The following is a 15,813-nucleotide window of genomic DNA, read 5'->3' on the forward strand; positions in this document are numbered from 1 at the left end:
GCGAATGGCCAGCCCCACCTTTCCCGGCTCAGAACCACAGGGGCGCAGGGATGAGCGCAGACGACAATGCCGCAGCGTAGAGCGCCACAACGCAGGAGGTCCTCGAGGCCCAACTCCACGCAGCGATGCGGCCGCTAAACTGTCCCAGGGTTGAGCTCCCACGCCGTCCAAGAGAGGCCCTCCAGCGCTAGGAATGGCCGTCACGCCTGTAGCGAACGCCACCAGCTCTCAGGTCAGGGCTCGTCAGCGGACCTCACCCAGCCCAACGGTAGTCTATCGTCTGGTGTGCAGGTGCAGGCAGCCGGCCACGGACATCAGGGCGCCGGTCGTCCTCTGAGCGCGTTTCCTTCTAGAACACCCCCCGATCCTGGCCCAGGCCCCAGTCCAGTCGCCGTGTGGGCTAGGCCTCTCCCGCGAGGCGAGTCAAGGTGGCAGCCAGCGTCTCTCCGCCCCCGGCTAGTCCACAGCCACACGCACCCCCCGCGTCGTTCGCCTTCACCTTCGGGCCCCCGCCTCCGCTCTGGCCCCCAGCAATCACCCAGGTCGTCCGGGAGGTCCCGGCCTACCAGCTCTCGTCGTTGTAGGTGTCGTCCGCCGTGCAGCTCGGTGGCTCTTCGCTGCTTCGCTCCGCTGATGGCCGGCGCCTCCAAGCTCAAGGTCGCCACAGGCCGGCAGGTCGACGCCGCGGTCAGGGCCCGGCCGGGCCAGTCCAGGGGCCCCAGTCACCAGCAGCAGGGCCCGCAGCGCCGCCACGCGGTAGCAGCTCCGCGCGTGCAGTGAGTCGTAGGCTATGGCCAGGTGCCCCCCAGGCAGCCCCAGCAAACCGCTCCGCGTACCAATGTCAGGGCCGAGGCCTCATCACAGTCCGCCTCCTCTTTGGCGCCACGAGACGGACAGCCGCAGCAACGGGCCAGGGCCAGCCGCAGAACACAAGATGGCGGCCGCGCCCGTCCCCGAGCCCGATCTCCCTCGAGTCGCCTCTCCGCGCCTCAACGTCGCCGTCGCTCTGTCACACGGCCTCGCGACTTCTCTAGCGGCACTCCTCCCGGTCAGCCAGGCGCAGCCAAGATGGCGGTCGCAGTCTCTCCCGCCGGCTCCTCGCCTCGTATATCACCCCTGCTCGCCACAGCCTGTGTCGGGAGTCTCTAAGGCGCCTGGCAGCTGCCCGCTGTCGATATCCAGCCGGTCCCCCCCCGGCTAACTCGTCTCCGCATCCACCGCCCCGCTTTAAAGGCTGTTTTCCACGGCGGCGGCCCGGAGCCTCAGCGATGTGCGACTCACATCGTCCGCGGCGAGACCACGCCCCCCCTATTTCTACTTTTATGATCTGATTTTGTTAGGCCTCTTGAAACTAAAATGTAGTCTATGTAAGACGAGCACCCTCTCCCTTTAAAAGTAGGGGGGAGTCTTCCATCCGGACCCGAGGGCATCATATCCACTGTATGCTTGAGGTCGTAGGAGTGAATCAACTTACCCCATTCAATACCCCTTAAGGAGTGGCTAAGGTGGGGGCCTTTTTCTACGGGGCATTTTGACCAGTTGATACTGATCGGGAACAACCCTGGGCATAAATGACAGTTCAGGTCCCCCATAACTAGTATCCGGGGTGCCACAACCCCATGGATGGGAGCAAGTTCAAATTTCAGTCTAACATCCAGTTCCCTCATAGTGGTAAAATCATTTTCCGAAAGGGTGGCATTATAAACATTGAACAAAACAAGACCCAGCCTTTTATTGCTAAATCTCAGGGCCTGAATGTTCCATGCAAACCAGTCCACCTTGGACCATTTACCTTCTATATTTAAATCAATATATGTAATCAAACCACCCTTAGCCCTATCTGAGGGGGTATTTTGAGCCGGCGTGAAAAAACATTTGTAACCCGCCATATGAAGATGGGTGTTATCCAGAGCCCAGGTTTCTTGTAGGCAAATGATCTGGAAATGGGCCATATACTGTCGCCATTCCTTGTTATGAAATTTCCCTGCAATCCCTGCTATATTCCATGAAATAATTTTCAGGCCCTCTTTCTCCGCAATAACGGGCCCTACCGCTACCATTTCTTGAGTGGAATTAACCCAACCCCCTTTCTTTCTATAGGGTGGTTTATGCATATCACTGTCCTGGTATCTTAGTTCCATGGCTGTGGTGCATGTCCCTGAGGGTATATGTGCACAACCCCCCACCAGAGGGTCTGGAGCTCCTACAGTGTTTGATAAAGTCCTACACCCACCTCCCCCTGGTGATGTCTGCCCAATTTGATTGATCAAGCCATGTCGGGGAGAGATTCCTTCTATCGGGTGTGCCTGATCGGATGTATTCTGTTCTGTGTCAACCTGTTCTAGGCGTGAATGGGAGTTGGGTAGTCAGTCAATCTCCTCTAGTGACCTTAATGGGGCAAACCTATTTGCCCAGCGTGGGTGCCTTCCTTCCCAGGAGCCTGTCATTTGACGAGGAAAATTTAAACCTCCATTTACACCAAAATTCCATCCCGTCACACCTCTCCCTACATTATATTGTCCCTCTTTTAATACCTGCTGACTTGCATAAAAGTAACTCAAAGGTAATGGCCTTATGGCTGTCATGCGTCCTGATGGTCCATAGCTCAAGATGTGCTCGACCACCCTCCTGTCCCTGAAGTTGGCAATAATACAGTTTCCCTCAATATTTTTTGGCCCACTCCCTATCCAATTCACTCGTCTAACCAGGAGGATTTCCCCATCCTGGTTATTGGATATTGGTCTATTTTGATTAAGCCAAAAGGAGAGTTTGTTTTTTAACTCCTGATGGGATTCTTTCTGTGCCTCTTTTAATTCTGGAACCCCGGCAAAAACAACAACCAACGGGCACGCTTCCGGGGGGAGATTTATAGTGGGGAGCCTCTTGTCTATTGGGGTGGACCTATCTTCGTGGACAGCTGCGTCACTTGAGGGGCCAACAGGGGGTTGAGGCTGTATATCCGGCTTCTGTTTGCCTACTCTGTTATTGGGGCGCAATTCACTCACACTACAAGTGTCTTTGCTAGGTACGTATTCATGGGGAGCAGGTGCATTATGAATTTGTGCAGATATTATTTGTGCATTCCTACTATCCCGAAAATTATTCGGCATTTGAGTTACTGGGTTAGACTCTAGGGTACTAATGGGGTTACTTAAAGGACCTATTACACTGTCTTTTGTCACTCTATTCTTTAATTCACTTAAGATTTTGTCCAGCCTGCTTGTCACCGGCTTCAGCTGGTTAATTACCAGTATTTCTAGCTGGGCCTGTAGGTCTGACATAATCTTATTTATCCAAATTGGGGGGTCTACTTGAGAAGGCGTCTGTATGGCTCGGTCAACCCCAGTAAAGTTTCTTCTGGGTGAGTTGGTGTGCGTAGTTACACTACTTATATTCTTGCGCTTTCTTTGAACGCATTTCTTCTTTTTATTTGTAGTAACACGTTTGGTGGGGCCTCGTTCCTCCTTGTTACTAATGGGAATCAATTGGGCACATGATATGTCCTTCTCACTAATTCCTGAGGAGTTGGGGGGGTGAGATTAACATGACTTCCTGCTCTTGGTCTTGTATTGTTAAGATGGGGTCAAAGTCAGGGGTTAAAGACAAGCGCCGCTCAGTGCGCTCAATTTCACTTGACACGACCCCTAACGCTCTTTTTAACATGCGATCAATGGCAGTGGGCTGCATGATAACGGAAATACAGAGCTAGTGTCCTCTTTATGTGTCAGAGAGGCCTCAGCAATATTACGCTTCGCTCTCACCGAGCGTGTCAGTGTTTTACCTGCCATACTTCCCCCTTTTACAGATCACTGCTTATGCCACTATCTTGGTCTGTTTAGTTCACCCCCCCGCTATCACACTATCACTATACCACACAAGCAAAAACAAGATGATGGCGTACAGGGCCTCTACACCTCTATTTACAAATTTCAGACAAATTGTCCCAGCAACAATTGCGAGTCCGCTGGTGCAGGCACAGGAGAGTGAATTAATGTCTGTCCTCTTTTACCCCAAGGTCACTCAAAGCGTTACTCACATGTAGGGCCCCAGAAGGACCTGATCAGAGGGATGGCCCGGCCCAGCCTCAATCGGCCTCGGACGGCCCGCCCTCTGCCCGGGATCAGCCCGGCGCCGCCCGCACGCCGCCCGCGACGTGGAGTCAGCGACGTTCTTGTAGGCGCCTCCCGGCGCGACCGCAGCGTCAGCTGTCGCACAGAGTACTGGGGGATGTAGTCCTTCCCCGTCCCCGCTCTGCGACCGCCGATGTAGATAGCGGTGGCGGGGGACTGCAGCAGAGCACAGAAAAGCCCAGGGTGCGCGGTGGTAATGGCGAGTAGCGAGCGGCCGCCTTGGATGGCAGGTCAGTTGAATTTTGGGAACCAGCCTTATTCAGCCCGTCGCCGCAAATAGACGAGCTCCCTTTTTTTCAAAAGCAAGCTGAGTCATGCAGCAGCCTCTTTGACCTGCTTTAACCCTCTCCAAGCCTTTGTTTCACTTCTGCTGGAGCCTCGTAGGGAAGATTACTGGGTCAAAGCAGCCGTCCTGAAGCTATCCTGAACGAGCAGGGGAGATCAGAGGAGAGCAGCCGCCCCCCGGCACAACCAGCGCTGCCCGGGTCACTCAACGCTATCAGCAACAATGGCAGCAGCCGAGTAAGTGAAACAATGCAAATGCAAATGCCCACAATTATGCGAGTCAAAGCACGTCCGCTGAGTTCACTCCATCGCCGAGCTCTCACTGAGCCTCACGCCATCCTTCATGCGGCCATCCCATTACAACTGGATTTGCTTTTTTTTCCCTCCTTGCTCCTTTTTAGCGCCTCAAAAAATGCCAGGTCACAAGCCACAAGAGAATAAGAAAGCCCAGCTGCTCAGATCTGCTTTTGCCTTTCCCCTCGCTTTTTTCAGCCAGCCACAGCCACAGCCAAACAAAAAAAAAAAAAAAAAAAAAAAAGTGGTAATCAAGTGTGGAACAACAGGTCAGACCTATGCATTACACTTTGAAACCTAGGTCTGAAAGAACCACTCAGATGAGGAACCCAAGTATGAAAAACTTCCTGTACGTGTCCATGTGGACCCAACCCTCTTACTGCCAGACCTAAAGAGGAAAGAACCTCTGACTTTGGGATCATGGTTCAGATGGCATTCCACCGTACGGCACAGGTGCGCAATGTGGTGCTAAAACTAATTTCTGCCTTCCAAACAGTATCTAAAAGCTTCACTTTTATGGGTTGAAGTCGTTTAGACACCTTAACGTGACCCACACGAGCTCTGGAAGTTTATTGCAGGGTCTGCTGATTATTTACCAAGGCTTTACTATCTTTACATCAACACGCATGGACCACTGATTTCCACTGGTAGATAATACCACTCTTACTGATGTTGGTTTTTATACAGAACTTGATTCCTCCTTGCTCTTCTGTGTATCCTACCACAGTGCTTTCAGGCTACCGCAAGGAGATTTGCAGTGCTTTACAAGACCCCAAAATAAAGGAAATAAAATGCAATTCAACAAGATTTACCAGTAAAAGATTGCAAGCACATTCAAGATTCTGGCTGATCAGTATATAAAACGGGAAGAGTGGGAGTGCTGATGATGGATCAGGTGCACACGCCAGACTTTTAGCAGAGATCTCCTATGGAAGAAGGAGCTGAGCAGAGGCAGACAGTGAAGGAACGCCTAACAGAATAGGAGCCTCGTAAATGTATATATGAGCGTGTTGGAAGTTCCCACTGCATTATCCATGCGACAATAAGACATGGTTTCCATATGTGTTTGAATTAAGTTGTGCCTGTTGTATTCTGTTATTAGCTTGTGTATTGAGGTCTTACAATCCAAGTACAGGTAGCCACATCCAATGCAACATATGAGGATCGGTGTCATCAGTGTGATACACTCATGAAATGGAAGCCCACTGAGACTACGTAGATTGAAGAAAAGAGACAACATCAGGAACTGATAATCTGGGAATGAATGGTCTACCTGCTACTTGAGACCCTTACTCTGCAGTCGAGGATAGGAAAACGTGACACTTTATAAGATAGTCTACCAAGGCATTCATGTCCAAATATTACAAGACTGGCGGGATAACTACACAGACATGTAAAGTGCCCTTCACTAACTACACCACATCTAGGACAATATCTTCATTCACCAGATTGATTGACTTACTAAACAAACATGCACAGCAACCTTAACAGACTAAACCACCTCTTGGATAATGTTTCCTCAGATCCTGACAGTTTCACCATTCTAGTTCGACCACATGTCTTTTTTATTTCAGTTCTACTGCTCATCCTATGCCCCCTTGAATAAATAAATTGGGAGGCTTTTAATTTAGGTTTTAAATTTTAAATAATATATTGGTTTAAGATCCCAAAAATGGGCAAAGCTCAACTAGTCTAGTCAAACATGGAAGCATTAGAGACACTGCGGGGCAGAAATAGTAAGGCACCAAGGTTAAAACCAGTGACATAATATTCTTCATACGCTTTCCATAAACCTTTGTGCTGCATGACAGTACTTAATTATTATTTAATATTTGTAGAGACTTGGTCAGTGACTACATCTGAAACTTAGAATGCCACCTCTCTCTATCCAGTGCGACCAGTCTGATATAATTTAGTAACGAAGCATAACACAGCAGTAAAAACGCAAACATGAAACACCACATGCATGCTTACCCCATTGCTTGCCAGACAAATCCTCGAATTCAGCAATAGAACCTTCTGGGGGTTGGCTGTCCTTTCCAGCACTAGAATCATCTGCAAAGAAAGCAAAACAGAAATATTAGAAATGTTCATTCAAGCTTTGATCACAGTGCAAGCAACAACGTGTGCATGCTAAAAGCTGGTTACAAAAGAGTTCTATGTGCAAATGGGATTCTGGGAGTTCACATGTACACACACAAATAGTCAGGCGGAAATGTGCAGGCCTACTGCATTAAAAAGAGAGCATAGGGAGAACAGCAGAAAGTTCTATGCTGTAAGCCAAAAGCCGCAGATCTAGGCCCTCATCCGGAGCAGCATTAAAAGTCTTGTGTACACATATTGCACTAACCATCATAACCAGGTGATTTTTTTCCCCAGATGCATAAATTTATTGTGCTGGGAAAGAACACAGGATGGAACACTTGTGGCTCGATTACGAGTCTGGTGGTCTGGGGGTGCGGCGGTGGGGTTCTTCCGATCGCCCTATTACAATTAGGGCAGTCGGACCGCCATTTCCCCACCGAAGCTGCCAGGGAACCACCATTCCCTGACAGTGGTGTGGCGGTGTAGAGGCAGAAATATGCTTGGCGGGGCCGCCACGTTCCCGCCAAGCATATTACAAATTTCCTCTCTGCCATGGTTTTCATGGTGGTTCCTCCTCCATGAAAATAGTGGCGGAGGGGAAAGTCCTGCCTCTGGACCATGGGGTTCATGCAGGGGGCACAACATGTGCCTCCCTTTGCGCATGCATCTCAGTTACTGCACGGCATGGACTTTACAATCCATGTCATGCAGGAACTGTTTTTGGAATTCTCACTGTGGTGACCATTTTCTGATGCACGGCTGTGGGAACGTAAAACAAAAGCCTACCAGACACGAGATACACTGGTAATGTGGTGGCTGGCTCGGCCACGGCTCGGGCGTTCTGGGGGAACCGGTGCCGCACCGCCAAACTCATAATCACGCCCTAAGTATTGCATTTCAGAACTTGAAAAATATTCTAATGTCAGAACACATAATGGGGAGTAATACCACACCAGAGAGCAAGCACCCTCCGCTATCCCTATTTTCAGGGCACTATTGCAGGACTTAAGTGTCTGTCAACTCGGAATGAGGGTGTCCACATCAATAGTCCCCTATTTTTGCTTGGTCTTATGAGACATTGGGAAGTCCATCAAACATCATTACGACAGGCCTCTTAAATATACACACACACACACACATATATATATATATACACACACACACACATACACATATATATAAATACACATACATGCACACACACACACACGCAGATACTCTGTTGTCATAGCTGTAGACAGTCCTGATCACCAGCACACATGGGTCGAGTGTTCACATCTCAGAGATCTTAGACAAAATGCAGCCGTGACCTTGGTGGTACTACCTACGCCACAGCTGATATTTACCATTCTACAGTGGCCTCAGTGGCACTTTGAACGTGTTCAGCATGATTTCTGCACAAAGAGCCTTTGTGCTTCTAAAACCTAATAAAACTGCAATATCTTTATTTAATCTTTGCTGGGGCAATAAAAGGTGAGGCAACCTTAGAAGAAAAAACAGCTATTCTTCAAACCCTGGGATGTCTCGCATAAAAGGCAGATTACCCCATCTCTCTTTAAAAGCAACATGAATAAAGCCATGTTGGTCTTCAGAACTTTTCAAAACCGTATCAAAGGCCCTGAGAACAAAATCCTGACATATCTGCTGTCAGACGAGCTTTGAAAGCACTGTGCAAACATCGAATTTTCTGGGAGAAGCAAAAGGAGTTCAAAAAAGGATTGTTGTCCATTTTTAATTCCTTGGTTATCTGTAAAATGGACAGGATGGCTTGACTTGGGGAAGAGGCAAGCAGGCCTGTCAATGGCGCCCTAATCCTTCTACTGCGGGGTACAAAGGGCGGCGTGCCCATCCTTGCTCGCGCCTCATGTTGCAGTATGTCAGGCCATGTACATGCCCCACCCTCCCTGTGCACACACGCATACACACAGCAACTGACTGGCATTCTCTACATCCCTTGGCACGCCGCCAGGCCTTTGATGTGAGCCGCATAGACCGGCTGCCTTTGATCCTTTTCAAGATGCAACTTTGCTTGTTATCCAGCCAAATCCCAAACCTGTGCAGTGAATGACAAGGCGCAGGCCGCCTCCCACAAAACGTGGGTGGGGTGATGGGGTGTCATGGGCCGCTGCGGACAAACATTTCTCGCCTTGGCCAAGGGCACATGCCTGCAACGCCAGAGGCCTGGCAAGCTGCTTGGGCACTAAATCAAGCAAGGACAAGAGACTCCAAATCCCCTGATTTCGAAGAAACAACGTCCCTAACTGGGGAGCAGTGGACCCATCAGACTCCTGGGCTGAGGTTCCACTGCACCTGCTGCACTACAGACTGCTACGCCCCTGACCAGCAATGACTCGTGTGGTCCTTACAAGTAGCGAATTTCTGGGGAACGACTATGACTACATAGAACACAGGTCCCTTGCCACGACACCGGCACAGCTGGCTCCATGGCAGCCTGGTATGGGGTGATTAGTTGCATCACAGGAGGTGCATGATTTCTAAAAAGTGGAAAAGGTTGCTCTATGGAGAGAAGGGGGGGCATCAAAATGTCACTTTGCCAGGGGTCTCAAAAAACATTATACTGACCGTGGACACGTGAATACTACAAACAACTGTATTTAAAGTTCTTTTGCGTTCTTCCACTTTCAGGACCAACTGCCCAAACCATCGACAGTATGCCTTATTTATTTATGCGTTTTTATATAGCACATATTTTACCCAGAAGTGTCAGAGCGCTTTACAATAGAGTGAAGTACATTACATAAAGAATTCAGAGCAACATTATAGTAGGTGACAATATTTGTATCTACAGCAGTTACTTGTGGTGAGAGTTACATATTAACAAGTTACATATTCACTCAAGATAACAACTTAAGAAAAGGTGGAACGATTAGGGTCGCACAAGTACATATTTACAAAATTGAGACAGAGGGTCGAAGTAGCTCTTGCAAGTGTCATGTAACAAAAAGTGTCGAGCCTGGGATGAGGGCACGTGAGCCTGGTGGGGCGCCTGGCAAGGTGAATTATTGATAGAAGGAAGTGTCATAAGAAAAGAGGACTTTTAAGGTCTGTTTAGAAAAACTGGACAGAGGAGGTGGTGTGAAGGTTTGGAGGAAGCGAGTTCCAAATTCTAGTCGCATTACCTGAGAAGGATTGCAACACGAGTTTTTCCCTTTTTAAAGCTGGAGGTTCAAGCTGTGTATTTTCAACATTGTGTGATGGTCTAGTGTGGTCAAACAGAATTCTCCAGTCGTGGATTTATGGGTTAATGCTACTCATCACATGTAAAGTGAGTCTAGACACTACAGTGAACTTGCAGTGGAGTTGCAAGCATGCTTGACTGACTGGTGATAGGCAGTACCTGTTTGCCATATGTGGCATCGAGGGAAAGCCGGATGGACAGAATTTATTTGAAAATGCTAGTCTGATGTTTGACAAGCTACAGCTGAAGGCACCTAATCTCCCACAAGGTCAATGTCACAGGTAAGGATGGGGAGTGGGGGAATGAGATGTGCTGTCAGGGAGTCCTGCCAGTTGATGATGGCTTTGTCGTGGGGGAGGCCAATATAGTTATCCAAAATGGCCTAAAGTGCATTTCAGCATATGCAGGTTCTTATAGGATATAGATCAATGATTATAAAATATGTTCTAACTGTATAAAGCAGTTAAGAGGCATCTAAGGCAGGCGTAAAGAATGTCAAGCTGTACGCTTACCCAGGAAAGTAGCCCTGCAGGTTCATCTGCGGCGGAACCGGATGCCAAGTCCATGGCAGTGGGAGTTTGGACAGCTTCAAAGTAAGCGTATATCTGAGATGGCCACAGTAGTGTCACCAATATCAGGGCGAATGGTACCACATAGGACAGACCAAAGAGGCTGCCAGTTACAGTGATCATCCCTGTAAGATGCTGTTTAGTATTGTGGATGTCCTGTTGTACCCCTGCTCCAAATGCTTTATGCTTGCTGGTACCAACTTTACCATAGGAACATCATTCAGGTCCCTAATCCACGCTGCCCCACAAATAGTAAAGGAGAGCTCTTGGAGTGGGAATCTGCAAACTCTTCTATACGTGCCTGGTGGTGTTCTCTGGAAGGACAGTATAAAACAGAGCACTGTACGAGAAAGGTGCTTCTTAACTGCTTTATTACTTAGGAAGTTTACTGAACCATCCTATTCTATTTCCTTTTATTCTGCATATGCTCTTAACCTCTCTTGTCCCGAATTGCCCTCTGTACTTTGACTTGTTTCCAGAATCGCTCTTCTTTCAGATTATGACTTCTCATGTTTTCTAGCCTGGTTTGCATTTGCTGACCTTCTTTCCTGAGATTCCAGCCCGATGCATGATGGCTTCTGTATGCCGACCTTGTGAATAAAACAACCTGCATCATCTGATTTGGACAGCCATCGCCATGCATTCTGTATTTTTCTTACTTTCTAACTGCAGGCTTCCATCATCCCTGTGTGAGACACTGTAGTGACCAATCCCTTTGTTAGACAATGTAGCTCCATGTGAGACATCCCAATGTGCTAACGATGCAAGACATTGTCTGTTCCTATCTCCGGTTGAGACACTGTCCAATTCTAATGCTGTGCAAAAGACCTATTACTGAAAGATCCTTACCTAAGACAATGCTCTCAACCCCTGTTAAAAATATTGTACCGGTCTGTCACTACATGTGACAGTTTGCTGTCCTATTATTATTCTGTCATATCCCTTTGAGAGAGGGTGTGAGACATTATTCTGTCCTATTCCTGTGTGAGACATTGCTCTATTTTGTCCAGTGAGACTTTGTCCTATCCGTCCCTATGCGATACTGTATCCTTCCCTACGAATCATTCTCAGGAACTCTTGTGACATCGAGGGCCTGTACTATATCCTTTCATGGCAGGAAACATGCCTGGAAGGGTCAAAAACTAGAACACAATGGACACATTCAAAGCTATATAAATACATATCAACATAAATTAAGAGTTGATGCTCTGTGTATTATTAGCAATGTTCCTTTATTTTATTCAATGGCAACTATTTTGGTTAATAATTAATTCTTCACATAATAAAAGTGCCCCATCCAACATGTTTCATGACATTAGTCGCTTTCTTAAGGCCAAGTGGACATGAGCCTAATTTTAATTTAGTACATTCAGTGTGTATTTTACAGTAGTAATTTAAAATTTGTCAACATTATTAAAGATCAAACACACTGAAACCAGGACATCCGCAGGCAGGCATGATGACCATAATGCACATGTTTCTAGGCCTCCTTTTTTAAACGGATTCCCCAGAAAGGGATCTGGAGGTAGTGGTTCTTGGTCGTCTACTCAACTACCCCATCTGTTTATTCGGACAGTTTACACTTCACACCTTCAGGGTGGCAACACTTGGTCCTCCTGGATTCATTGGTTATGGCATGGAACCCTTCCCTGTAAGACAATCATAGGTCTGACGAAGCCAAACAGCCAAGAGGCATCGTAGAAGTTGACTGATAACTCTAAGCACCTCAAGCGCAATATTCTATTCCATCACCTACAGCACTCCTGAGCACCTCAAGCGCAATCTTCTATTCCATCACCTACAGCACTCCTGAGCACCTCAAGCGCAATCTTCTATTCCATCACCTACAGCACTCCTGAGCACCTCAAGCGCAATCTTCTATTCCATCACCTACAGCACTCCTGAGCACCTCAAGCGCAATCTTCTATTCCATCAACTACAGCACTCCTGGGCACCTCAAACGCAATCTTCTATTCCATCACCTACAGCACTCCTGGGCACCTCAAGCGCAATCTTCTATTCCATCACCTACAGCACTCCTGAGCACCTCAAGCGCAATCTTCTATTCCATCACCTACAGCACTCCTGAGCACCTCAAGCGCAATCTTCTATTCCATCACCTACAGCACTCCTGGGCACCTCAAACGCAATCTTCTATTCCATCACCTACAGCACTCCTGGGCACCTCAAGCGCAATCTTCTATTCCATCACCTACAGCACTCCTGGGCACCTCAAGCGCAATCTTCTATTCCATCACCTACAGCACTCCTGAGCACCTCAAGCGCAATCTTCTATTCCATCACCTACAGCACTCCTGAGCACCTCAAGCGCAATCTTCTATTCCATCACCATCTGGCACCAGGTCCCTTGTCCAGCTGAGTATGGACAAGGGACCTGATGCCAGACATGTTTGGACCTCGGTCTGCATTCTTCATGTTGACATGGCTACAACAGCCATTCCAAAGGCACAACAGACAATCCACTTACAGCACCAGTGTGGGCAAGTTCAGATTGATTGCACCACATGTATTAAAAAAACAGACCTGCCCGAGCACTAGCGCTACTAACACGTTATTCATTACGTTGGCACAATATGACACCATATAAGCCACCGTAGAGTTTTTTTTAATTTTTTATTCTTCCGTAGTTTCATCAATCGGCTGTTTATTGTTAGTTGCGTGTGGTCGATAAGGTAGCCATCATTAGTATTGGTTCCGGTTGTTAGGGTGAGAATAAGATGAATTTGATCCAGGTAAGGATGCTTCTAGTGTGCTGTGTCGAAGGCAGGGCTGTAAATGGAAATGTAGAAGTGCAGGTACTCACTATTCAAAGTACCTGTTTGCTGCTGAGTAGTGACAGTATTCTCCCATTAAATGTATTGAACCAGTGCTGAGAAGTGCAGGTACTCTCCCTTTCAAATTTCAGAAGTGCAGGTGCCCAATATCGGACAGTACCGGTCCATTTTAAAGCACTGGTAGAAGGACATGGCAGCTCTATCCTATACAAGTGCGTCAGGAGCTGAGGAGAGGCAGGTGTGCTGTTGAAAGAAGGCGGGAAGCTCAGAGGCCTCGTGGGCACCGTGTCTAGCAGCGTGCCACGCGCTGTTTATTTGCATGGGTTGGCTCCAGGAAGGAGCGTCAGGACAGGCGGCAGGTAATGCTTGTCTCGTGCACAGTCATACTCACCACACCCGTGTTCTGAGGCAGGCGCGGGCCCGGATGTTCCTCTGTTATCTGCGGCGCGAGACGCTTTCATTCCTCACAATGCAAGGCCTGTTACAGCTTTCACTCGGAGAACCAGGTTCGGGGGCTTTGAAGGCCGCGAGCTTGAAAGACCCCGCTCCACAGACAGCCCAGCTTTGCATAAATAAACATGGCGACCTTTGAACTGAAGCCCAGGCCGAGGGCGAACTTCAAAGTCGGGGGGTGGGTGAAGGGGGCGCGCAATGAGATCCGCATTCATCACTGATGCAGCCCCTCAGAAGGGATAAAGGGCTGCAGTAAAGGAACGGGAGAACGGACGCGGAATGAAGGAGACAATGATGCAATCCACGGAGGTCTGAATACATATATAATAGGGCTCCTTTTCCAGCAGACCCCGCCCCCCAGATCCCTTATACCACGCTCCCAGCGATAAGACTAGATCGCGTTGAAATAAAGGGCAAGACGAGGCCAGGGCTTTAAGTGGGCCGGGCCTCGGTGCTGAGCACCGGCAGTTTTTTAAAGGGGGCCTCGAAACGGTTCTCTATCGGGCTCTGTTTTGTGCCCTGGCACAGGAGGGAAGTTTTTTTCCGGACTGCAGTAACAGCAGGCACATCGATGTGTACTGCTAACACTACTCACTTTTCACTAGTGGAGAAGTTATGGCATGACGTCATGCCAGGTGAGCGTTGAAGTGGAAGAGAAATCCTTTAAAGAGACTAATTTTCACTCTGGATTTCCCTTCTATTATTGAAACTCGGGAGCAGCAACATTGTAGTGTCACCAGGGCTTTAAGTGGAAGCTTTTTCAATATTATATACAAGCCATAGTTGCTGCTTATTTATGTTATGCAACTAACAACCATTGATAAAGCAAATAGTCCTGATTATTTGTAGATATATTACTTGTTGTATCATATCTGGATGCAATGACAAAAACAGCAAAATACTATGCTAAACACAGATTTATAGCCTACATGTTTTTAAGCCACACCCTTAATTACATTGGCCTCGCCCCTTTGAGAAACCCAACCCCCCCCCCTTTTTTTTCACCCCACTTAAAGCCCTGGGCAAGACATCAAATGCCGTCACCACGTCCACTAGAGCAGTCTGTGGAAACCCTGGAAGGAGCAGGTTCTAAGCCTGCGAGGCCAGCTCAGCATTGCATCTGGAAGAGGTCAAGCCAGGGAATGTAGGGGGAGCGCTATACAAGCAGAGCCGGAAAAACATCGCTCTCAGATTCTCGCACCATTTTGCTATCTCCCTCGTCGTTCTCGTTCTCCCTTTTCCACCCCTGCCTATCTCTCGCTCAATTTCTGCCTCTGTTTCCCGTTTTCTCCCCTTTGTTTCTCTCGGGCTACACGTTCTCTACCTTGGCTTCGTCACATTCTCCTCCTTCATCTCTGCCTTTATAACTTTCTTTTCTACCATGTCGCACTTTTTTGCTCTCGCTCCCTATGGCCCCCACCTTTCCATTATCCTCTGTCCCCCCCCCCCCCCCCCCCTCTCCGCTTCCCATCTCCCTTTTAAAAATTCGATTACGAGCCCCCTTGGACGAACTCCTTTATTTCTGGCGCCCCTCCCTCTGCATGCCATCACTTTATTCTACAAGCCCCTAAGTGCATCAGAGAAGGGGCGTTAGATTTTTCATAGTAGAAATGCAAATAGCCAGCCCCAACAAGCCCCTCAATACTGAAACCTTGGGAGTTTGAAAAAGATTGTATAGTGTGCAGAGGGAAGCAGAGTCAGCAGAAGCTATGGAGGCTCGGCTCGCTTTTGGGTCGAGGCTGACCTCGGGCCAAGCCAGAGCCAGACATCTATGGCTTGAGGCAGGCTCAAGCCTTCTGTGGTTAGACCACATCCAATTCTATCTTTCATGAGTCAATAAAATGAGTGCCACCGAGCTGAGAGAAAGTAATATCTGTTCTTTACAGTGCTATCAAACACCAACAAATATACAGGGCTACTGAACAACCTGGAAGGCTGCTGAATATAGCAATTCAACTACAAAACAGCAACAAAGTAAAACAAAAGGAAAGCAGGTATATGTG

The 15,813-nt window shown here is 48.2% G+C and overlaps 1 protein-coding gene across 5 annotated transcripts in view; it reads right to left on the reverse strand.

The window, feature by feature from the left end:
* FGFRL1 (fibroblast growth factor receptor like 1) overlaps positions 1-15,813 on the reverse strand; it is a 352,764-nt gene that overhangs the window by 37,371 nt on the left and 299,580 nt on the right. For all 5 annotated transcript variants that reach the window (XM_085642607.1, XM_085642608.1, XM_085642610.1 and 2 more), the window contains one exon: positions 6,684-6,764. In XM_085642607.1, coding sequence (XP_085498733.1) covers positions 6,684-6,764 — 81 coding nt within the window. The remainder of the gene's footprint in view (positions 1-6,683; positions 6,765-15,813) is intronic.

The sequence above is a fragment of the Triturus cristatus genome, chromosome 2_2, assembly GCF_964204655.1.
Source record: "Triturus cristatus chromosome 2_2, aTriCri1.1, whole genome shotgun sequence".
NCBI classification, from domain to species: Eukaryota; Metazoa; Chordata; class Amphibia; order Caudata; family Salamandridae; genus Triturus; species Triturus cristatus.